We start from the raw sequence: 23,573 nt of genomic DNA on the forward strand, positions 1-23,573 counted from the left end.
CAGCTTTGTAGTACAGGTTATCCAGACGGCCAGTGTCAAGGTTAGTCAAACCAGATAACAGAAAGATAGCCTGGGTAAGATGAACTTGCTTCATGGTACAGGCCTCTGTTAATGAACAGTTATCGTCATCAATACAAAGCTAACAGAGGCCTTATGACCAAGTAATGTGCGCTAAACCTCACTGACCCAGCGTGTTACGTACATTAAATAACCTAATCTATAAACATCATACCAGACATCTGTATTGAGTCTTTTATTAAACGTTTGATGGAGCATTGATATAGTACTGCGAACAAACCATTGTCTTCAAAAGAAGATCTTTCCTTTGGTGACATGTAAAAGTACCTTACTGCTGGAAAAAACAAATACTCCTCCAGATAAGGTATCCACACATGCAAAAAACTGCATTTAGTCCTCAGAGCCTACACTAAAAATGCTTTGAAACATCAATATAATGATGGTTACAGGTGAATACCATAACAAAACTTTAATGGCTTTATATACATGTGTAATGTTTGCATGTCGATTCCTTCACACTCAAGTTAACCATATTCTGTTACATAATGGCAATAAAAATACAGACACAGGAAATATGAGGTCAAACACTTTATAAATGGCCTCATGTTTCTTCACAGGCCCTGCTCAGGGACAGCTCTTCTCACACTACCATTCCTTTGACCTATGCGCCCGAGGTCTCCGCTGTTTGCATCAGTTCAGTATTGTGTCAGTTTACGTATTAACACAAACGTGTGGATTTGAAAACAAGTATCCTAAAATGTATTTTTCAGGGGACGAGGTGAACTGAGTAAGTACCACGTTCCTCTGCTGTCAGCTGTACTCATTTAAGTGTCGCAGTGCCTCTGGTGTGAGGATGTTCTCGTCGTCCTTTAGGTCATTTCCCCTCCTCCTCTCAGCTCACGGCACTTCATGTGCGCAGTATGACCATCGTAAGAAGACCTAAAATACAACAAGACACAGAACAGGATATTGAACAACAGCGGTGTAGTTCACATTTAGTTTTTCAACATACATTCTGTCTTTGCCTATTAGACAGGTTTGTGTTACTTACCGAGAACATAAGCAGCTACAAGTTTCTTGTTAACACTTAAGTGGAGGTAGACAGGCACAGTAGATTCTTGCTCCCCCAGGGTCGGGAGCATCAGGGCGGCCATACACACCAGCCCAAGCAGCACCGTCAGCAGACTGGGGCCTCCAGCAACAGGACGGCTCTCTGTCAGGTGCACACAGATGCACACACTGCCATCAGATGCATCACTCAGAATGGTTGACAAGTAATATATTTTAAAGGATGTGAACAAAGCCCATGAAAAAAGCAAAACCAACAATGCATTAGATTGTCTTTCAATACTCGCCAGTGTGTCTCTGGCTTATTAATAAATACATTAATCTGTAATAATGGGTGAACAGCCTGATTTACCAGTTACTAAGTTGTTATTTATGCATTACTAAAATCAAAGCAGTTGCACCATGGAGACAAGTGGCTCCTGTCAGCCAGAGAGCTAATGTGCATGGTAACCATGACGAGGGAACTTATGCCCCAGGTAGTCATGGTGCAACCAGCTTTAGTAGCTGATTTGGTTACAAACAAACTAATACTTATTGAGTCTTTTTTTAAAAACAGCAGGGCACTGTAGTTTTTAGCAAGCATTACTCAACCTGGAATAAACAGTGTATCTGTTGGAGACTATTTTATAGCGCAGATTTGGTGCTCTACTTAGTATTTACAGCAGCAGGATGGTGTATGTGGGAATGACTCAAAATAAACTTTAGTGTGTGTTCATGGTAATGCAGGAAGATGTTACCCAGTGCGAAGGTGTGGTTCACTGATGAGGAGGCTGAGGGGAATAATATCTATCAGGCTTTGGATACACAGACAGTACTTGTTGGTAGGATCAATTCATTGTAGGTGTATGTAGGTTTTTATCCTTTAACACATTTTCTGCAGGTGCTGGTACAAGTGACCACTCTGCCACCTCAGCATTTGTGTGTTTGTTAAAGCAGTTACACATAACACATAGACAGAACACATTAAGGCTTTGATTTGTACTACTGGTTTGAATGCAGAAAAATTAAGCTATGATTGTGTGAAAGGATGTAACTATGTGTGCGATAGTCTGAACAGGAAGCAGGTTAACATGGTATCAGCAATACAGGACAGACACCTACCTTGCTGCAAGATCAAATGCCAAAATTACAACCTGTATGTTATTCTTGTCATACTATGTCTGTGAGACCAATATCTTTTTTAAACTAGATAAGACAGATAGGCAGATAGCTACTAAACATATCCCCAGTAAATGGTACTAAGGTCCTGAATTTGAGTTTATGAGCATTTGGCTCCATCTAGTGGTGAGACCACAGAGCAGTCCTTCATCCTACCTGTCTGAAATGCAGTCTGTTCAAAAAACTCGCTGTCTGCAAACTGCTCTTTGATTCTGCGTTCCTCATCTTGGGGCCGGGGGCTGGGCGGCTCCTGTGAGGCAGAGGGACGGAGCGTGGCCGTCACCTCTTTGCGACCCAGAGCTTTCCGCTGACTCTGCTCCGACACCTGCAGTCGGAACTTGTCGTACACCCCATAATGGCATGCACGCACATCCCGGTGTCTGATTACTCTGTGTGGGCACAGAAATTAAGACAGGCTACTTACTTCACCAGATGGGCAGGTCAGCTGTATAAACAACCATCTGGCTCAAAACATACAGTCAACACTGCCCAACAAACATAAAAGTTAATGTTTAGTAAACAATGATAATACAGATGGAAAACCACAGGGAACAACAAGCTTGTAGATAAGAAATGTAGTCCCTTTATTGTTTTATCACTACATGAAAAAAGACAGACTCACATGTCAACACAACACTGTGGCTTAACAGCTCCGGTGGCATCCACCACAGTGTACTTGTTTGGCGCTGTGCACAGCACTGATAACAAGAAAAAAGAAAAGTTTATCTAAATAACCTGAAGTGTGTGACACAAATAATACATCATACACAGAATCCCAAATGGATTGTTTTGGTTTGGACCGACTCTGCCAACTGACCTTTAAACTTGAGGGCGAACTCATAGGGGTTGTAGAGGGTGAGCACCTGCTTGTGAGACGTCTGCTCATCTGCGTAGAAGACGAGCTCAGTGGGGAACACGAACACGGGAAGGCTTCCTTCCACCAGCTCAGGCTGTCGATGCTGCTGCTGCATTGGCTCCAGCTGAGCTCTTCCCCTTCCCCGTCCACGGTCTGCCTGGGCCCCCCACCCTTCTCTCCACAAACTCTCGAGCTGTGTAGAATCCCTTCAGGTGGAAACGGCACTTCCCACTCTCATCGCCTCAGGGCCATGACTTGGGACTGTGAAGAGACACAATAAGAGGCAGTGGTATAATACTTAAATACATTTTAAGACACTCATTTTTTATTACGCTACATGTCATGAGAAAATGTTGCATTTATGAGTCCAAAAGCTGTTGTTTTTCATTACTTTGTACTTAAACATTGTGCATGTGACAAATACAATAAAGCTCATATGGTGCACTACCAAAAATTCAACCACAGCACAACTGATACTGGACTTTTGAGGCCAAGGCCAACGTCAATAATTGAGAGTTAATAAAAATCAAATAACAGTATATTGATTATGCTAATGACCATAAACAAAATACGTCATCATTTCACTCATGCAATTTCTTGAGACTTACAGGCATATATACTGCATATATACATATATACTTTGATCTGAGAGGGACCACTTACAAAGCTGTACGCTAAAAACTAACTTTAAATGCAGGATTTCATGGGGAGATAAAGGGATGAAGGCAGAGCAGGGCAATAACAGAGGGTCGGGGCAATTTAGTTCAAGTTTAAATAACTTAAGTTCAACAAAGCAAACAGTGTTAGGTACACGCCATGTGGCTGGTCACGTGCCCTTGAGTGTTTACATGGTTACAAGGAGCCACTCGTTGTGTCGCAACACTTTGCTCTCCATGTACCCATAAACATCACGATTGGTTTAATATAACGGCAGCAGCGAAGCTTTTTAGTTGAGTTTTTATTACTGAAATATATATTTTATGATTAAATATCGTGCCATCTTTGTGTGTCGGTGTCGTGTAAGCTTAAAATGTAAGCTACCTTTAAAGTGCAATGTAATGGTCGGTGACAACGTAAACAGACACAAGAAATTAGATATTTGTGCCAATATGCTGATTGTATATTAAGCAACAGTGACATTTAAAGAAAATTCAACCCTATTTTTGGCTACTCTCTAACTGAACCCCACAGTATGACCGCATTAACACGCTGTGACACTGTAATAACACATCGTTATGGTGTAATGCTAACGCTGTACAATAGTGTTAGCGTTAGCCGGGTAGGAAACCCCCAGATGTTAGCTGATAGCCACTTATCGCTGTCTACGCGCAGTGTCATTACAGGAAATAAAACACAGAGCCGTTTTATTTGAAGACAACACACAGAGTGAGACTTTACCTTGTTGTCAGCACACGGGTTCGTGTAACGTCGGTGCTATCACCTCGGTTTGTGCCTCTGATCCCACCCCGTTGTTGTTTCTCTTCAGCCCTTTTTTCTTTGTCAATAATATACTGCAGACCTCGCGGTGCATGCCGGGACGGCGGAGGGCGACAGAGTGCGTGCAAGACGTCAACAAAGCCGACGTAAAAAGCTCCAAGCAAGGAGTGAGATGTGTGGTAATAACTTCAAAACGTTGCTTGTGTAAAGCATGTAGGCGTGTTATAAAGGCCCTAAAGCACAACAAATCACTTATATCTGCGGAATACTGTGAGATATTAACTGAACTAGAATAATAAGCCTGTTAAAGTATAAAGAAGCTAAACATTGTGACAGACAGCTACTTCCACTATGGACTGAAGCGAATTGATTTTCGAAGTGTTTCACCACGAGTATCCTTAAAGAACATAATTGTCTACCAAGCTAGGCATAAAATAAAAGCCTCAACTCTACATTCAGAGTCAGGTTGATGTTGAATCCGAAAAAAATAGATTTCCCCTCCATGCAACCTACTTTTCATTCGCAGCAAACACAGAAAAACAAATGCAAGTGTTACACAAAACATGCAGCATACTGTGGACAAACCTGTCCAGGACAGATAAGGCCTTCATCTGCAGGTAGGCATTGTGTCTGTGGTTGGCCACTGTGACCTTCCACTAACCTTTAAATCCAAGAGATAATTTATTCTAATCTCTTTTGATATAAAGTCTGAGTCTATAATAAACACAAGCTTGTGGCCATTTGTAATTTAATGATAGGGCGTTTGATTAAGTGTTAAAAAGACGGATCAAGAATGCCCTTATTGTAAGTGATGCTGCCCTCAAGTGCTGTCGGATTTATTGCTATCATTTTATGGTGTAAGAGGCTTGATTGTGAAAGCTGACCTTTTCGCTGTTATATTTCCATCATAACATGTTTTTGGGGTCTGTTTGAATATTTCCATTTGCGTTCGTTCTGTCTCTGCACAGTTTTAAACCTTAATGTGAATTATTCCTCAATTTTGCTGTTACAGTACCCTATTAATATATATCGTAAGTATGGCACTAAACAGTCCAAATAAGAGACTGTTCGTTAGTTGTGAGGGGGGAGGGGTGGTGCAAAAAAAAGGGAGGCATGTCAATTTTTTATTTATTTTTTTTAGCATTGGGGAGGGACTTATCTTTTTATATTTTGGCTTAGGGGAGGGGCTTACAAAGGTAAATGGTTGCATTTGGTATTTATATTACCACAGATTTTTTTTTTAAGGGATGGTCCCTGGACACATCACGTGTCATGAATGCTTCTGTCAAACAAACAAAAAAATCAGCTTAAAATAGTGATAATCAAAATTCCTTTATTCTACATCTCATTTAATATTTGGCCCAAAATAACCCATTTGCAACTAATCAGCATGCCTGATGAGTTTAATTCCAGGATTTCATCATCGATAACATTTTAACTTTCAAACATCAAACGATACTTAAAAACCTAATAACTAATTTATGGTGGAGGGAGGGTCAGACATTTTCCGCCAGTTACTCAGGGAGACTCAAGGAAAAATATTTGCAGCTTTAGGGAAGATAAAAAAAACAAACAAAAAAAAAAAACAGGAAGTCACCCTCAACTTCCCACCCCCTTTCCTCTGACAAGTACAGAACAGAAAGAACAGTCCCAAAATATTTTGTTGTCTTGGTTAGGCCATGGAACTGCACGTGGTCTTGTTATGTTGTGTTGGAGAGGCGGAAGGACGAACCTTATGAGGTGCCTTGAACGCAGCATGAGAGTGACAGGAGGGAGAAAGAGAGAGAGAGATTGGATCTGAGAAAGAGAGAGGCTGTGTGTGTGTGTGTGTGTGTGTGTGTGTGTGTGTGTGTGTGTGTGAGGGGGGCGGGATGCGAGGGAATTGGCAAGACAATTCATGTCTATTAATATGATCTATACAGCTAGCGTATTATCAGTTGTCTGATGCAGTCCGGACACATATGCTGCTCTGTGGTGAGGATCACAGCGCCATGGACAACACTTTTGAATACCCACCCCTTTAGCATACATACAACAGAAACGGCAGGCGGATGTACTGTATACACACACGCCATCGCGACCTCGTTATATATTTATATATTATTGGGGGCGTGGTCAGTGGAATCGGGCTCGGCCAATGGCGTCGCAGTGGAGGGAGCGGGGCGTTCCATTCGGTTAGGAGCAGAAGTTGAACAGCGCGAGCCGAGACAGAGCTCTAGAAAGGCAGATAGAGAGAGAGCAGAGGCAACGGCCCTCTTCTGGAGGGGGGGCTTATTATAACAAATATATATACACACATGTGTGAACTGTTTGGCCGCACGATAGGTCACATGTGTATAACAGTAATTTTAGAAAAGCATACAGCCGCGGCTTTACATTTAAAATGCCTATTTTACTTTTCCTGTTAGACACGTCCGCCTCTATGAATCAGCGCACTTATTTGGGTACGACGTATCTGGACGTTGCTAAAGGCGCGGTTGAGGTCTTTATGAAGGTAACGAATGATTTTACCCCGACTTTTTTCCAGCAAGTATGCACCTTTGTTGAGCTTAGGGTTCCTTGGGCAAGGTCGGTCGAAATTAATATATGTTGTTTTTGGTTTTCTTTTTTTGACAGCTGCGTGCCCGAGACCCGGCTAGTAGAGGCGACAGGTACATGCTAGTTACATTCGATGATCCACCATACGGAGTGAAGGTAATTAGCAACTGATACACTGTTTACATTTGACAAGTCCAACGTATTTTTCTGTCAGTCAGACTTTATTGTCCTTCTGGTTTGTAGTCAGTGTTGGGCGGCTTCCCGGTGGCGAAAAAACGGCCTTTTTTTGCTCCAAATAACCGCAGACCCGGAGCTGCACTGCCTCCGACCATCCAGCGGACATTTTGCTTTTGTGTTGAGAAAAGTCTCGGGCGTTGAGATGGAGGCGGAGAGATTTATTATCGCCTACGACGTCGCTCTTTTTTTAAAAGTACAGTGTCCTGATTGGTCAAAGAGCCCGCCAATCATCATATACTCCTCCCCCTGCACCATCCACGCATTACCATTGGCCAGTCTAGGCTGAAAGTTGATAAGCCCTCTTCATCATGAGATTTTTTTTATGTGAGTTCGCTGGAAGAAAATAATCATTATTCATATGATAATTATTTGACATAGCGATACTATGAGCATAATGGCCCCGCATACAAACACTCTCTAGTTTTCATATATGCACACACAGGCAAGAAAACACCAAACACACAACCTGTGAATCACTGCAATAATTTCAGGGGTTTCATGTCAGCAAAGCTATCCTCCCAGTAATCAATTGATTTGTTTTATGACCTGGGACACATCTCCCTCTCTGAGCTTTTTATGCCCAATAAAATACAATCCTAGGTACCCACATGAACCCCTGAGGTCCCTGATCCGCTTTAGTGGCTGGTCTGTATTAGGGATCTCCTGGCTTGTCTAACTCTGTCCATAAACAACACTGTTACTACTCCCTGCACAATATGCATTGCAGTACTCACTCTATCCCATATCATTAATGCTTCACAACACGTAGAATAGTTTTCTTTCCTTGTAAAGTCTTATTCTGTGTTTGCATGCCTCATGACCAAATTACAAAATGCCAGAGCTGGAAGGTAACTGATTACTTCATCTTTAATAGCAGTAGCTGGTATGAGGTTTAAAAGACAGATGGAGTACAGTGCAAGTGATAAGATACCTGTAATGACCAGCTAATTCAACAATTCCTGTTTTTTGATAATACTCCTGAAAATTTCAGTGTATTTAGCATTCCAACAGCTTTTTAAATAGCACAAGACCAGAGGCCACAATATTACACTCTGTCTCATGATAATTAGATACAAACTATATAATCATATAGTATGATATTTTACACTCTTCATTTATATGCGCGGGCATTATGGATGCACTTGTAATTATGATGCTAGCAAGAAAGAGAATGGGAAATGTTTGAATAATTAAACATGTGCCAGTGGTGAGAATATAGGAGAAATGAGTGGAAAAATGAAGCTTCAGGGCGTAAAATGAATTCTTTTTTTTCATAAGCTGATCAGAGATATAAAAAAACATTTTGTCTCGTATAATCAATTAAATATTTAGCTCACTATCATTTATTTATTCAGTCTTACTTTTGACTAGTCTTCTAGGGCTTGTTACATTTTTATTTTGACTATATTTTTCTTAACCCACGCTGGATAAAAAATGAAATTCATTATTATTTTTTTTACATAATGATTTTAGTATATATCCAAACTTTTGACAGATGAGCAGTGCTATTTTTAAGAGTAGCCACTTCCCTTTTCTCAAGTAACATTTTTAAACACAACATTAATAGTAGTACTTCTGTTGCAAAATATTTGGTGTACTTTCAACACAGCTTTTGAGGTTGTTTTTTTTTAATTAACTAATGTGCAGCCTTGCTTAGTGTAAATATTTAAAGCAGTGCAAGACGCAAAGTAACTGTGGGTTTATGTGTGGCTCTTTTATTGACCTCCAAAAGAACCAATTTGAGCTCAGTGCCCCAGTACTTAAAACATTATTGCATACTTTTTAAAGCTGGGTCATGATGAAATGCTTTGAGTGGATGTTGTCATTGGTGCCTACTTCTTTCAGCTATTGACCTTGCAGTATTTGCCCAGTCCAGATCATTGCTTCTCTCGTCCCACTGAAATAAGTCTTGTGTTTAGCCAAATAATCCAAGAAGTGCTATTCCCCCGTTGTAAAGTGTGTTCTCAACTCCTCTCCCTCCTGCTCTTCCTCTCTTTGTCTTCATTGCCTTCTCCTTTGTTGTCTCTGCCTGCTTTGTGCACCGAGGATTATGATGAAAGGACAAGGTTATACTGAATGGGGCTACTCTGATTGCACAGTTACAGAGGCAATAAATTGTTGATGTAGAGGGAGAGAGAGGAGGTTGGGTGAGAGGAAAATAGAAATATTCTGTAGTCTGAATTATTGAGTGCAAGCTAAGCCTTACATTTCTATGGGCCTACGCAAGGGTTTATGTCTGGGTCTATTACCAGCCCTGTGAATGTGTTTCCCCCTTCAGTTCTGCCTCAGCTGCTCAGTGATGTTGCTCGTATGACTCTACAATATTTATCTAACGTCATGTAACCCTCTGAGCTTTCCTAGAAATTCCACCCAAATCATGGCTTTGGAATGATATCCCATGATAATCCAAAAATCTAGATCCACTGGCCTGATTCAGAGAGCAGACATTGGCGCTTCAAGTTTTTTCATCTCTCTCTCTGTGCGTCTTCAGCCTCTTCCCCCCTCCCTCTCCCGATAAAGGAAGTGGTAAGCTTGCAGGTCATCCTTAGATTAAGCATGAAGCTGCAGCAGTAAGGTACTTGACCCTGCTGGAGAAAAGTCCAAGAGCAGCTACACACCCACACCCTCTCCTGTGGGAGTGTATCTCTGTCACAGAGGACAGGCGGCAGTAGGAAGTGTATTTCTGGATGCTTGTCATGTATGAAATTAGACTCTTTCTTAAACAGCATTTCCCAGCTCAAATGTGGGCCTGAATTTCAACAATATTATCTTCCGTTCCCAGAGCTTGACACAAGCTGATCTCATTTTATGGTTGCTGTTATGTCATGTTGCACAGAATCAATGTGTTGCTAAGATATCAACTCCTTTTACCAAAGGTGGCAGTCACATGCTCGACATGAATCAGTTTGTGGTTGCCAGTGAACAAAACTCGTTCTGTTTTTCTTTGTAATTACATAGTATGGGTATCTGTGGGTGTGGATCTATTTTGGTTTGTGGCTGTTCACCATGCACTATGACCTCAGGCCTCCTCTGCTGCTCAGTTGTACAGCTGTTTGCCGTGCAGTTCATTCAACACGCTGTCAACGTGTGTGTATTTCAGGCAGGCTGGAAGGAGAACCATGCCACCTTCATGTGCGAGCTGAAGAACCTGCAGGCATCTGGGCTGACTACATTAGGCAACGCTCTCCGCACGGCCTTCGACCTGCTTAACCTCAACCGCCTCGTCTCGGGCATCGACAACTACGGACAGGTATTTTGGCACCAACGTCCTATCATGCATTTATTGGCAGCAGTTTCATCTGTTTCATTTTAACTAGAGCAAAACTGCGTTTGTTTTTTTGTTGCTTTTTCGAGCAAAGATACCAAATGTTTCGCATTTTTCACAGTTCCCTGGCATTTTATAGACCAAGAATTAATAGACTAATTAATTTAATGTTTATTTTTGCAGGGACAGCACACAATTAAAAGTAATTGCCCTAGAGTTAGATAGCTGCACAGTTGCATCTGTTGTCCCTGGGCAGGTGGACAATTAAGAAAATACTTGGCAGATTTATCAATAATGAAAAAATGTTAGTTGCAGCCCTAATTGAAATTATTATGAGAAAGTGGCATGCCATATTTAGTTGTGGATTGGTAATCTATATTATAATATCGGTAATTACAGCGCAGTAATCATCAAGAGTTTTTATTGTGATATGTATTGGCATTTCTTTTGCCTTGTGTGATTTTTCAGACTGGGGCTTATAAGCATAAACAAGCCAATGAGAGTCAGGTGAACTGCAGACTTAGACCCTGTGACAGCCTTTTTATCTGAGGAAAACGTGGGTGAAGATATGTTGAAAATTCAGACTAACATTTCAAATAATCAGCATAACATAGCAGTAAAAATTAGAGAACAGATAATGGGATGTAGAAACAGAGAGATGCTGATTTTAGTCCAAGAAAGAAAAGCTGAAAATAATATAAGTGGAGGAAGATAACTGTCCGTGAGCGAAACATCTTAAAACTGATTTCACAAGATAAAATTAATTCTGACATGCAAGCTAGTAACCGAGTGTAACAAGCGTTTCTGATAGAGCCAGCCCCTACAATATATGTGTGTGTTTTCCCTGGATAAATGAAGGTTTGATAATGATTGTCGCAAAGCTTTCAGCTGGCACTTCTTCCCTACTTTACCCAGGAACAAAGAGTTGAATATTGACTTTCAATTGCAGCTTAATCCACTCAGTCTTCCTCAGTTAGCATCAGTTCCTCACACACATTGTTTCTGCAAACCTCAGCTGGACGGCACAGAGAGAGATTACCACGCTCAAGTAGTGACACAAGTTCTGTGCATTGGCATGTGTGTGTGAATCTACTTAGGCATTCTGTGTGTGTGTTTGAATTAGACAAGGCTGACCCCTACAGCACAGTGGTGGAGGCCTCTGTCCTTAATGAGTAACACAAGGACACTGTGCAGCTTACAGATGCATTCTGACACAAGGCAAAGATTACAAGCTGCAACACACAGTTCATATTAGTATTCAGGAGGTTAATAACAGAGGTCTGAAGCTAATACCTTATTAAATACTGTGTTTAAGTGGACCTCTGTTTTAATAGTGTTCCTGCATTTTGCCATTACCGTAAGCATGGGAAACCAGCTCCATTTGATGTTTATAGAGATGGGAATCTTTTTGATACATAGAGCTGTGAACAGTGTAGCAGAGAATAAATGGGGTCAGTGTTTGCTTGAACTTGGATTTAATTGCTGAATGTTACACTTTCCATCTCAGGGCCGTAACCCCTTCTTCTTGGAGCCATCTGTGATCATCACTATCACTGATGGGAACAAGCTTACACACAGCTCTGGGGTGCCAGATGAGGTGAGAGCACAAACAAACGCAGTAGTGCTGCTATGTACTGATTTGTTTGGATTGTATAACACGAATGCTAATGTTTGTAAAACTGTGCAAATGGTGGCCTGCGGCAGTTTTCACGTTATCCTTTTCTTTCTTTGTCTTGTTGTGTAGCTCCACCTGCCTTTGAACTCTCCATTGGCAGGCAGCGAGCTGACCAAGGAGCCCTTCCGCTGGGACCAGCGTCTATTCGCGCTGGTGCTGAGGCTGCCAGGAGCAGCCACACCAGACACCGAGCAACTTGGTAGCGTCCCCACAGATGAGTCTGCCATCACCCAGATGTGTGAAGTCACTGGAGGTTTGGCATTTTCCTTGCTTGATATCAGACAGAATTGTCAACTTGTCACACTCTGTTTCCATCTTTACTCTGACATTGAGTCCACTCTGAATGATTTCCCATGTGATTTTTTTCTAACTAATCACTGGAAACCAACGTAACTGCCTGAATCTAACGTCATATAAAGTCCACAGTGATGCGAAGTCACTCCAACAAAGAATGGAGCATAGTGAAGTAAAACAAAATACAATGTTGGACGATATTGAGAAGACACGCCAATGTAGAACACCCTTGATAGCAGCTTCTACCTTGTCTGTAACACTCGCCATAAATGTTATAACCCCTCACTGGTTCAGGTGCACCACTTGACAACATCTCGATAACAGTGTTAGTCCTGCCTGTAGTACTGATTTGCTAATCAAGTCCCCCTGTGGCACTCAGTGGTCATTTTTTATTTTAATGAAGAAAACATTGTTTCATGTCACAATGCCAGATAAATCAGTCAACTTGAACTTGGTGGAGTGGACACATTCAAAGGTCTAATGTTGTATCAATATTTTCTTCCATCCCTAATAACTGTGCTTCCTGTTTTTCTCTCAGGGCGATCGTACTGTGTGCGGACACAGAGGATGTTGAACCAGTGTCTGGAGTCTCTGGTCCAAAAGGTTCAAAGCGGTGTCGTCATTAATTTCGAGAAGACGGGGCCAGATCCGCCTCTCATCGGGGAAGGTGAGCGGCACACTGAGTGGACACAAGGCTACAACTTAACCTTCCTTCTGCCTTCAAACTTTTGTAATGGATCATGTATGAACATCAGTAATAACACTGGAGTCATTACATTTTGGTATGCACAAAATGTTTAACTACTCAAGAGCCCCGTACGGTCCAGTTCATAAAACATGAATCAAATGGCCGACGCCCTCTGAAAGAAGTATATTTTATTGAGTTTCTGAGCACATAATCTCATCACATTTCATAAAGCAAGTTAGAGCAAAGATACTGTGGGCAGTGAAAGAGGTGAAATCAGAAGAGAATCTTCTTATCTTGGATCACCACAGTGCACTAAAAGGAGAAGTGAGTGCATTGACTAGATCAGCCAAACATAGAGGAATATAAAAATTGTTGCTGTGAAAAGATAATTTGACTCACACTTTATTTTACTGATAAAAAGAGATTCAAAGTTATATGTATGTGTTTAGAAACATCAAAGGTTTTAAACAGACAATTTCAGGCACTTGAGAGAGTGTAACACTATTTCAGAAGATGATGAAAGCTTAGTCATATCCATGACTCAGGCTTTGACAGTGGTCGAGAAATGTGTTCTCCCTTACATCTTATCTTTGTTTGTTTTGCAGACAACTCAGTGGAGTCAGTTCGTCCTGTGTCATCCTTCGGCCCACAGCCGTGGCACAGTTGCCACAAACTCATCTACGTGCGACCGAACCCAAAGACGGGGGTCCCAGTTGGGCATTGGCCCATACCAGAGTCCTTCTGGCCGGACCAGAATTCTCCCACCCTGGTGAGCAGAGAGGCTTGAAATATCACAGCAGCACCTTTAGTGTGTCATTCTGCAGGTTGTGGAGCTATGTTTTACACAAACTTTCTCTTATGTTTCTCTCTTTTATTGGCAGTCCTCTTTTTCTCGGTCTAACATGAGTCTAACTTTGACTTACAGCCAATATAAACAAGTGTCCAACTCTGCAAACTCATCCTGTGATCTCCATTATCAGTTTCATTTGCAAACACACCGCATGGGTCTGTACCACAGATAAAATTGTCTAACGGCTTCCTCAATTATCTCCCTGTCCTGCACCCAGCCACCTCGCTCTGCACACCCCATGGTGCGTTTCTCTTGCGTGGACTGTGAGCCCATGGTGATTGACAAGCTTCCCTTTGACAAGTACGAACTGGAGCCATCTCCACTCACCCAGTTCGTTTTGGAAAGGAAGTCTCCACACATGTGCTGGCAGGTATGGTCGATATTCACACACCCATCAGCTCTGTTGGCTTGTTTCCACCGTGTCTGGTGTTGCCTCTGGGACTTTTCTGAAAACCAGAAATAATGAGGTTGCTAGCTGAAGTCAAAAAATCTTTTCACCTTTTCATAGTTGAGAATTAGCAATGAGCCTCGCTTGAGAAGCTTGGTTGCTAGGCACAGATCTGCAGATGTTTTCAGTTATGTTTTTTTTAACTTAATAACCAGAATGATATTTAACTCTATAATTTTCCTTGTTGTCCTCAGGCGTTTGTTAACAGCAGCGGGAAACAAAGTGACCTGGGACAGCCGTTTGGCTACCTTAAAGCCAGCACCACTCTCACCTGTGTCAACCTGTTTGTCATGCCTTACAACTACCCTGTCCTTCTCCCACTCCTCGGTAAGACATATGGCACCAAATATTTCCTTTGAAGTGGCCTCAAAACTTCTGGGTCAGTAGGTCTCAGCTGATATTAAATTTAAAAAGCTGTCCTTTTCTGGGTCACTTCATCATCTGCAATCTTTTTACCCACAAACATCTTCAGCTATAATCATAATCACAAATAACATGCTCATGACAGAGCAACTTCTTAACAGTTAATATATAATAACACTATTCAAAAAAAATATTTTGGGTTGTGTGGGGTATTTAAAAGGATAATTAGTATGTAGTCCTGAGTACTGGTGTGTATAACAGTCGGCCCTCAGCAGCAGGAGGTGAAGGTTGATGGCTGAGTGGTCACTGATCCAGAATGCTAAAATGTTATTCTCCTCCTTTCTTTGTCTCCTTACAGATGATTTGTTTAAAGTGCACAAACTAAAACCAAACCTCAAGTGGCGACAGGCTTTCGAGATGTACCTGAAGACAATGCCTCCATACTACCTCTTGGTAAACTAACGCTGTGTCACTTATGCTGCCTGTCGTAAAAGTTTAAGACATGGCTGTGTATTTGTTCTGCATGTAACTAACATCCACAATTTCTTCTGGCAGCCCTTAAAAAAGGCATTGAGGATGATGGGTGCACCTAATCTTATTGCGGACACAATGGACTGTGGCCTCAGTTACAGTGTTATCTCTTACCTGAAGAAGCTCAGCCAGCAGGTAAAGACTCACTGCACACAGGTTCCCTTAACATCATTTCCAAGCGATGTGATAGGTGTAGTAGGCATGATGGCCTGGTGCTGAGACACTGCATCGGTAGTTGAAGGTCCAGTGTGTAAGGAGGATATATTGGCAGAAATTGAATATAATATAAGAAGAAGGTGAGGTTTCCTTAGTTTAGAATCATCTGAAAATAAGATCTGTTGTGTAATTATTGCCTTATAATGATCTGAATTTGTCTATATACGGTGCGGGTCCTCTTCCACGGAGTTCACCATGTTGCACTGCCATGTTTCTACAGTAGCCCAGAGCAGACAAACCAAACACTGGCTCTAGATCAGGCCATTCATGTATTTATGTTGGCTGCCGTATTTCCCCTACACGCTTAGCACACGGGAGAAGTTTCAGTTGGTTGCAATCTAAAACCTTGGCTGCTAGATGCCACTTAATCTTGTTAATACACTATACCTTTAAAGTGTCTTTGAGCATGAGACAGAGTGCCAGTTAGTTTCAGAGCAAAAAAATAGATGTGTGTCTTCTTCCAGCAATCAAAACATGAGATGGAAACTCCGAATTGATTAAGGTGATAACTAAATGAAAATTATTGAATATTTCTAATGCTGTCAAAGGTACGCCTGACACTGGTAATTTGGAATATAGTTGTTAAACTACTGTATTTGTGTATTATATTGTATTCTCATCTTAAACTCAACAGGTCAAATTATAAGTTGAACCTTAAATTTAGACTGAAACAAAAATCATGTCTGCTCTGTGTTTGCTCAATAGATAATCAGCACTGGTACTGTGAGGAATGTTCATGAAATGAAAGTAGGCAATTTATCTTAGATATTGTTACTCAAACATGAGGAAACCAAAATCTAATTTCCGACTGAACGTCTGACCATGAAGTTGTTAAATAAAGTGTTCCTTGTTTCCTGTTCTGTTGGTATAAAGGCAAAGATGGAATCAGATCGTCTAATCGTGTCGGTGGGGAAGAAGGCTCCCCAAGAAACTGGCATAAAGGTGAAGAACCACTCCAGCTCCCTCTCCCTGGCCCACCGGCGGGACTTCAAGCAGTTGCTACAGGGAATCACCGGGGAGGGGCCCCTTCGCCTGGGGGAAGTCAACTTCAAAGAGTTTGCTGGCTTCCAGATCGCCCTGCTCAACAAGGTAGATTTCTGAGAAGCATAAAAAACTTTGTGTGGGCGAGAAGTTACAGGGAAAAAAACAGGACAAGTGCAACGTTTGGTGGGTTTTTCTCTGACTGGAGATGCTGATGTGTTTGCAGGATGTGAAACCTCAAGCTTATCGAAACGCATACGACATCCCAAGACGCAACCTCCTGGATCAGCTCACCCGGATGCGCTCCAATTTGCTGCGGACGTCACAAAAACACATTCGAGGGCAAGATGAAGGTATAAAATCCCACTGTTAGAGGGAAATCTAAAAAAAATGAAATGTTGAAATTAGTTTTAATTGAATCATTTTTTAAAAAATTGTTAAATCTTTATTTAACCAGGTGAAGACACGCTGAGATTCAACATAATATAATACTGCATTTGTACTGTATAAACACGTTAATAGAACCATAGTCAGTGTATTACCCACAGTAGATGGCGGTTGGCACATTTCCTGTTTGGAGAGGCAGACAGGAGTATTTGGGCATAGATGCTAAGCAGTGTGCTGCTGTGGAGGCCACCTTAGTGTGGATCTGAGAGTCACACAATAACACAAATTAACCAATGGAGGCCGCAGTAGACCGGCAACTCCCTTGTTCAGCGAGGTAATATTACTGTTTCTGTCAAAGGAGTCTGGTGACTGTCGACAGGGGCGGCAGCAAAAGGAGTCCAGCCACCTGCAAAAAAGACTCACCTAAAAAAATCCTCAATCAAAATCAGCATCAGTGTACACGAGATTTAGAATATGTTTGCTGCTCTATCTTACCATCAGAGAGCCCTTACCAATGGGGAACTAAATCAGTTATCTATACTCTCTTCAAAGCCACCAAACTCCATTGACAGAAACATTAACCTTATCTTGCAGCACACAGGAGTTGCTGGTCTACTGCTGCCTCGATTGGTTGGTTTGTTTGTGTTATTCTGTGGCTTCCGGAGCCAACTCGTGTGGCATCCACAGAAGTACATGGCTTTATATGTAGCAACAACATGATGCAGAAACTTATGTCAGGTCACGTGGGAAAACGTTTTTGGAAGGGCTTGGGAAAATGGCATTTTGATGCAAGACATACATACGCTGACCAAAATTTAAACGTTTGGATTTGAGGACATAAGGAACACTGATGGGAAGCTACAGAATGATAGAAAAAAAAACAAAAATAAAAATAATGGAGCTGCCTTTAATGTTTTTTTCCAAAGGTTGCACTGCCCATTGAAAGGTCCAGTGTGTAGGATTTAGGTTGATATATTGGCAGAAATGGAATACAATACTCATAACTGTGTTTTCGTTCGCGTACAATCACCTGAAACTAAGAATTGTTGTGTTTTTATTAGCTTAGAATGAGGAGTGGGTCCTCGTCCATGGAGCCCACCATGTTTCTACAGGAGCCCAGAACGGACAAAAAAACCCCACTGGCTCTAGATAAGGCCCTTTGTGTTTTTACGTTACCCAAAGGCCATCATAGATTCTCTACACACTTGGAAAGAGAGTGGTGAGCAAAGGGGTATTCTCATCTGCAACCACACTAACAGATACTTAATCCTACACATTGGCAAGGACCAGTGTGCAGGAACTTCAATGATATGAACCTAAATCACCAAATATCCCCCCAAAACCAGTATGAAACATCTATGGAATTCCTTTGTTATTATTAAAGTATTTATTTAATACTAATAATCTTTCCTGTGGTTGTTAGACTATCTGCACAGCATCCCGGTGGCCCAGATGGGAAACTATCAGGAGTACCTCAAAATGATGCCGTCTCCTTTGAGAGAAATTGACCCTGACCAACCCAAACGCCTGCACACGTTTGGAAATCCTTTCAAGCAGGATAAGAAGGTAAATATACATTAACACATAATACTGGTCAATGCACTTTATCTATTCACAATGTGGCTTTTAAGAGATGTCTTCATTCAATATTTAGTCCCTCCATTCTTTAATGATTTGTTTTGCTGTATGTTCATCTCAGGGGATGATGATCGATGAGGCAGATGAGTTTGTAGCAGGGCCTCAAAATAAGAAACGAGGAAACTCTGGCGATTCCAATTCGAGTACTACTATGAAGAGAAGGCGGAGCATGTCCCCGTTACTGCGGCGGCCACAGACTCCACCAGCGAGCACCAACCATGTGGTGGCGGGAAAGAGTCTTGGAGGGGTTCAGGGGCAGCAGAACCTCCTCAAACCCATCCCACAGCACAAAGGTAAGATTAAGATGCCTATAGAACATGAAACATATATTGTGTGTATCTATGAGGAATTGATTGTAAAACGTTGCACAATTGGCACTGTTTAGTAGTTTTAAATTGTTATTTGTTGCACCCACAGGAGTGGATGGCAACAACGCGGTGGTCACTGAGAGTAACGGAGACGGGGTTCTTGAGCCTGAGTCAGGGGAGATCTGGACAGCTGAGATGGACACTGTAGCAGAGAACCCGTCTACACTGAGCCTAGAGGAGAAGGCCGGACTGGGAGCAACAGATCGGGGAGAGGACATCGACGTGACGGAGGAGAGACTTGTGGAAGATCATCTAGATGAGCAGCAGCTGGAGGACAAACACAACTGTGACCGACTGAGTCCACAGAGCCAGCTAGAGGACACTGAGTCTGACCCTGCAGTGCTTGAGACCATATTCATAGCCCCACTAGATGGCAGCCAAGCAGAGTTGAGGAGTCAGGTCATCAAGGAGGTCCGCAAGCCTGGGCGAAGTGAGTATGAGCCAGTGCAGCATATCACATTACGCTCATTGTTATTCTAATCAGATAAAGGTGGTGTCATATTGTAAACATTTGAATGTCTCTTCACTGCTGTGTGTGTGTTCTTTGTCAGACTATGAGGCAATACTTGGTCTACTGCAGCAGGTGAAGGGATCAGTTAATGTGCAAAGGTACTTCATCCAACATGCCATCAGAGAGGCCGTCAGGTAAGAAACAGTGACTCATTTTAATGTTTTTACATACAGTGTTGAAGGAGTACTTCACCCTCAAAATGTTTTTCTCGCATGCCTCCACAGTAGGGCTGGGTAACATTTAAAAAATTATGATACCAGCACCAATAACGGCACCCATATAGTGATACCAATACTAAAAAAGTACTTTATTCAATACCCATAACATGAATGAAGTGGTGTAGTGTAGCCATACTTTCAAACATTTTGGTGACATCTTGTTATACCGAACTGCCAACTCTATTTATACACCACACTCAACCTCACCACACCACACAGACTGTATGGGCTGTAGTTGTTGCTGCTACAGGAGTGTGAGCTCCGCATCAAATATCATCATATAAGCTGCTGCTGTGTTAGCTCATGCTCACCGGGCAGACGAAAAGGGAAAAAGTTCTTGATGAATCGGAGTAAAATGTGGCTGTGTTGTGTTAACAACAGCAAAACTATATCAGAACATTAGTGTAGAAACTCTCACACAACTCTTGCAGTATAATCCAGGTCTCACTGATCCGGTTGTATGTTCAGTTCTTCCCAAACAAATGCGAGAACCTTTCTATTTAAAACACTTCAGCATTAACAGTCTCACACATGGACGAGTAGTGTTTAAACTTTGCACTTGCCAAGGCGTGCTGCTCGTATGCGTGTTAATGTGTTTGTTTGATATAGTTTTGCTGACGTTAAACACAGCCTCCTCTTACTTGAATTCATCATGAATTTTCTCTGGATTCTTCGCTCACCGTGAAGGCATGCGAGATAAACAAGATTTTCTTCATGAATTAAATGTAACAGGGTGAGTAACTGATACACAAGTGATCATATTGTGGGTGACATATTCCTTTAAGTGAAGGGATTAAAGCCTCACAATAACCCTGTCTCTGACACAGAACATGCCTGTTCAGTCTTAAGACCTGTGTCACTGCACTGACATTATATTAAAGCAGGTTTACCTACATGAATCCCCTCTGCTTGTTTTCTGTAAGCTTGCTTCCTTTATGTCCCCTCATCCTTCTAACTTTCCTTTACCTCTCCTGGCAGGTTCAAGAAGCGGGTACTGATCCAGCAGCTGGAGGCGTCCCTCGCTGAGTTGGAGGCGAGGGAAGCGACAACCTCACAGCTCTCCAATGATCACGGCAGTTAGTGATGAAGCCACATCTGTTACTAGAAAAGGGAATAAAGCTCCTGTTTTGTCAACAGTTTCACCACTATCAAAGAGACGTGCTTGTTGGTTAGCCTCAAAGAGACAAATTGACGAACTGTTGGGGGGGGTGGGGGTGAAGGAGAAATGCACTGATAGCTGATGCTCCCATTGTTGTTCCTGTGCTGTTACATCACATCCTGTTAGAGGCAGAGGGTAAGGGGTTTAACTGAAGGACAGATCCACTGAGGATGAGGAACGAGGTTTAAAGTATAATCCTCTTCATAGTGACAGATGCCTTAAACATCCATATGGCTTTTGTCTGTGTTCGCACATTGTTCAGCAGACACACATACGCACTCCGTCAGACAGACACACTCAAAACGCCATCAGAGCCTCAGTGGCAAAGCAAGGGATGGACAGGTACATTCCTGTTGTTGTTATTCTTTGACAGACCTTTCTTCAGCTGGTCTGAAAAGTGTTTGTAAGACTGAACCATGTTTTTTCTACGAGTAATAATATGTTGTGCATCCACGTAGATTTATGTCTAACACCCAGGCCCACCTCATGTTCTGCAGAAAGGATGCACTGATGTTTTTATTTGTTTTATAACCAAACTGATTCTGTTGTTTTCTAATATTTTACTCACCATATCAGCTAATACTGATATGCATTTGCATTAGGTGTGGGCGATATGGACAAAATCTATGAGCACAGATGTAGTTTAATGTTGCAGCTGCACCGCACTGTATATTCTGACATATCATCACTTTTCTGGAGGTTTAATTGAGAAAAATAAAAAACCCAGATGGATTTTTTTGCAAATATAGTCACTAAAATACCTGATGCTATATTTTGTCATATCGTCCAACCCTAATTGGCATTTTTCAGCCAAAAGCAGTCCAAATAAGGTTAGCCTGCACACGTCTTAACCTAATTGACTTTTAAAATTGGGTCCATTTTGTTACTATTTTGACAGTTTGAATTAATGTGCTCTTGAAAACAAATCACACACCAGTGCTTTTTAAAGCTGAAGGAAAAGGACAGTATATAGACGTATCAGTGTTTTGAGATGGATGTGGACTCATCATGTCCATGATAAACGAGACAGTTGTGTTCTCTGGTTTGTCAATCGAGCGTTATTATCCTCCTACCTGCCACGACAGCAATACAACATAAGTTCAGTGAATGCAGCTGCTGGGATCCATTTAGAGTTTACTCCTCTGATGCTGCAACACACACACACACACACACACACACACATTGCAAACACACACAGTCCAATAAATCTCCCCCCACAAACGCTCCATTGATTCCCAGAATCACAACTTTATTGGGAGGACTTTCTGCATCTGTCTGGGCTCGGTCGACAGTCACCTGTTGTGGATTTTAACAGCTGGTTATCTGCCCTCTGCTGCTTTTTTCCATAAACCCATGTTAGCGCTCCTCCTTTTGTTTCCCTTGTTTCTATGATGATGTACACTACTTTTTAATGTTCATAAGGAATATAGATTATTTTTGTGAATTTGTTTATTTCAGAGTATAAGAAATATTTTGAACAAAATGTTTAAAGCCAATTTTGTAAAACAGGTTAAATACATATATAAAACGGAAAGTTTTATGAACCTACTCCTTTTTTATACAAAACAAAAAATAAACCACAGTTAGAATGGTATCTCCTGCTGTGTGTCAGTGTGTGTCTTTCTACCTTTCAGTGATGTTTATTATCCCGCAGTGCCAAAACAATTTTATATTTTTGCATTATGAAAAGTGTCTGTTTCAGAGATGCAAATGTCTGGTGCAGCTTGTACCATATTGCATTTCTTAATTTGGGTGGTGTTCCCCTTTAACTCCAGCTGTCTCCAACCTTTTCTGAGCAAAGCAGTGTCTCCATGGGACCCGTCCTCACTGGTGGTGACCAGTCCAACTAAAGAATGGCTGTTGTCCTTTTATCTGAATATTTTCTGAATAGATCATTCAGTAACTGAGAGGGGGAAAAAGGTAAAGATTTAAGTGTAATAAACGTTTTGTGTAGTAGAAATGTTTTTTTTTTAAATCATCTTGAGACCCTGAGAGGGGAGCTGACGCCCTGGTTGGGGCATATTTTAAGCAACAAAGAGAAAAAAAGAGGTTTTCCACAGGGATGGAAATGAAATTTTTGTCCAACTGTCACTGTGGCTGGTGGTTTCCAAAATCTACCAGCCACTCAATACATTACCATTGTTTTTGGTTTTTTTTTGGCAGGTGAGCAAAGCAAAACTAGCAGCCACTTGCATAGTTCACCAGTATTTGGCTGGTGAGTGGTGCTAATTTCCAACCCTGGTTTTCTGCATCAAACACAGAACACACTAAAAAAATTCCCTTAAATGAAAGCAAAACTTCAGCTGTGATCTTGCATGTATTACATCAGATGAGTCAATAAATCCCAACAGAAACAGCCTAAATAATTTTATTTGGAGCTAATCTCATCTCAAACATGAGAAGTAGACATAAGACACTTGGTGCTGCAACAGTAGTAATTTCTTGATTTGGTGCAGCCTCCTTGACAACTTAAGACTAAAAGCTCTTCTACTGCCACCCAGAGGCGACATGAACAACTGATTAGGTGGAAATTTTCTGTGATGCAGCAGCCAACAAGGTCACAGGCACATTTCTGCATTGTCATTATTACTTTAAGAACTTCCCCTCCTATCGACAGAGGAGGTTAATCTGTGACACCATCAGCACTTGTTACCAATTTTTTCGTCTTT

The 23,573-nt window shown here is 41.6% G+C and overlaps 2 protein-coding genes across 2 annotated transcripts; one reads left to right on the forward strand and one right to left on the reverse strand.

Annotated features, from left to right (window-relative positions):
• Nucleotides 1–237: 237 nt before the first annotated feature.
• mospd1 (motile sperm domain containing 1) lies at nucleotides 238–4,658 on the reverse strand. The gene is made up of 6 exons (XM_050043227.1): nucleotides 4,499–4,658; nucleotides 3,062–3,361; nucleotides 2,867–2,942; nucleotides 2,401–2,633; nucleotides 1,070–1,231; nucleotides 238–957 (listed from the first exon to the last, which is right to left on the reverse strand). The coding sequence occupies exons 2-6, from the start codon at nucleotides 3,213–3,215 to the stop codon at nucleotides 926–928; spliced, it is 657 nt and encodes a 218-aa protein (XP_049899184.1). The 5' UTR covers nucleotides 3,216–3,361; nucleotides 4,499–4,658; the 3' UTR covers nucleotides 238–925.
• Nucleotides 4,659–6,746: 2,088 nt separating this feature from the next.
• On the forward strand, nucleotides 6,747–22,496 carry ints6l (integrator complex subunit 6 like). The gene is made up of 18 exons (XM_050042800.1): nucleotides 6,747–7,031; nucleotides 7,154–7,231; nucleotides 10,413–10,562; nucleotides 12,085–12,174; nucleotides 12,322–12,505; nucleotides 13,085–13,213; nucleotides 13,840–14,003; nucleotides 14,302–14,454; nucleotides 14,727–14,859; nucleotides 15,254–15,348; nucleotides 15,451–15,561; nucleotides 16,516–16,731; nucleotides 16,850–16,976; nucleotides 18,434–18,576; nucleotides 18,710–18,941; nucleotides 19,066–19,446; nucleotides 19,568–19,661; nucleotides 20,724–22,496. The coding sequence occupies exons 1-18, from the start codon at nucleotides 6,921–6,923 to the stop codon at nucleotides 20,824–20,826; spliced, it is 2,694 nt and encodes an 897-aa protein (XP_049898757.1). The 5' UTR covers nucleotides 6,747–6,920; the 3' UTR covers nucleotides 20,827–22,496.
• The last annotated feature ends 1,077 nt before the right edge of the window (nucleotides 22,497–23,573 follow it).

This window comes from Epinephelus moara, chromosome 4, assembly GCF_006386435.1.
Source record: "Epinephelus moara isolate mb chromosome 4, YSFRI_EMoa_1.0, whole genome shotgun sequence".
Lineage (NCBI taxonomy): Eukaryota > Metazoa > Chordata > Actinopteri > Perciformes > Serranidae > Epinephelus > Epinephelus moara.

What these genes read in the sequence shown, in the direction of transcription:
- mospd1 (XM_050043227.1), bottom strand. Translation starts at nt 3,215, where the DNA reads ATGCAGCAGCAGCATCGACAGCCTGAGCTGGTGGAAGGAAGCCTTCCC. An exon ending in ACAGACTGCATTTCAGACAG is followed by an intron (nt 1,232 to 2,400) that starts GTAGGATGAAGG and finishes TGCACCTGACAG; the next exon opens with AGAGCCGTCCTGTTGCTGGA. An exon ending in TGTAGCTGCTTATGTTCTCG is followed by an intron (nt 958 to 1,069) that starts GTAAGTAACACA and finishes GTTGTATTTTAG; the next exon opens with GTCTTCTTACGATGGTCATA.
- ints6l (XM_050042800.1), top strand. Translation starts at nt 6,921, where the DNA reads ATGCCTATTTTACTTTTCCTGTTAGACACGTCCGCCTCTATGAATCAG. An exon ending in TGCCTCCATACTACCTCTTG is followed by an intron (nt 15,349 to 15,450) that starts GTAAACTAACGC and finishes TTCTTCTGGCAG; the next exon opens with CCCTTAAAAAAGGCATTGAG. An exon ending in AGATCGCCCTGCTCAACAAG is followed by an intron (nt 16,732 to 16,849) that starts GTAGATTTCTGA and finishes ATGTGTTTGCAG; the next exon opens with GATGTGAAACCTCAAGCTTA.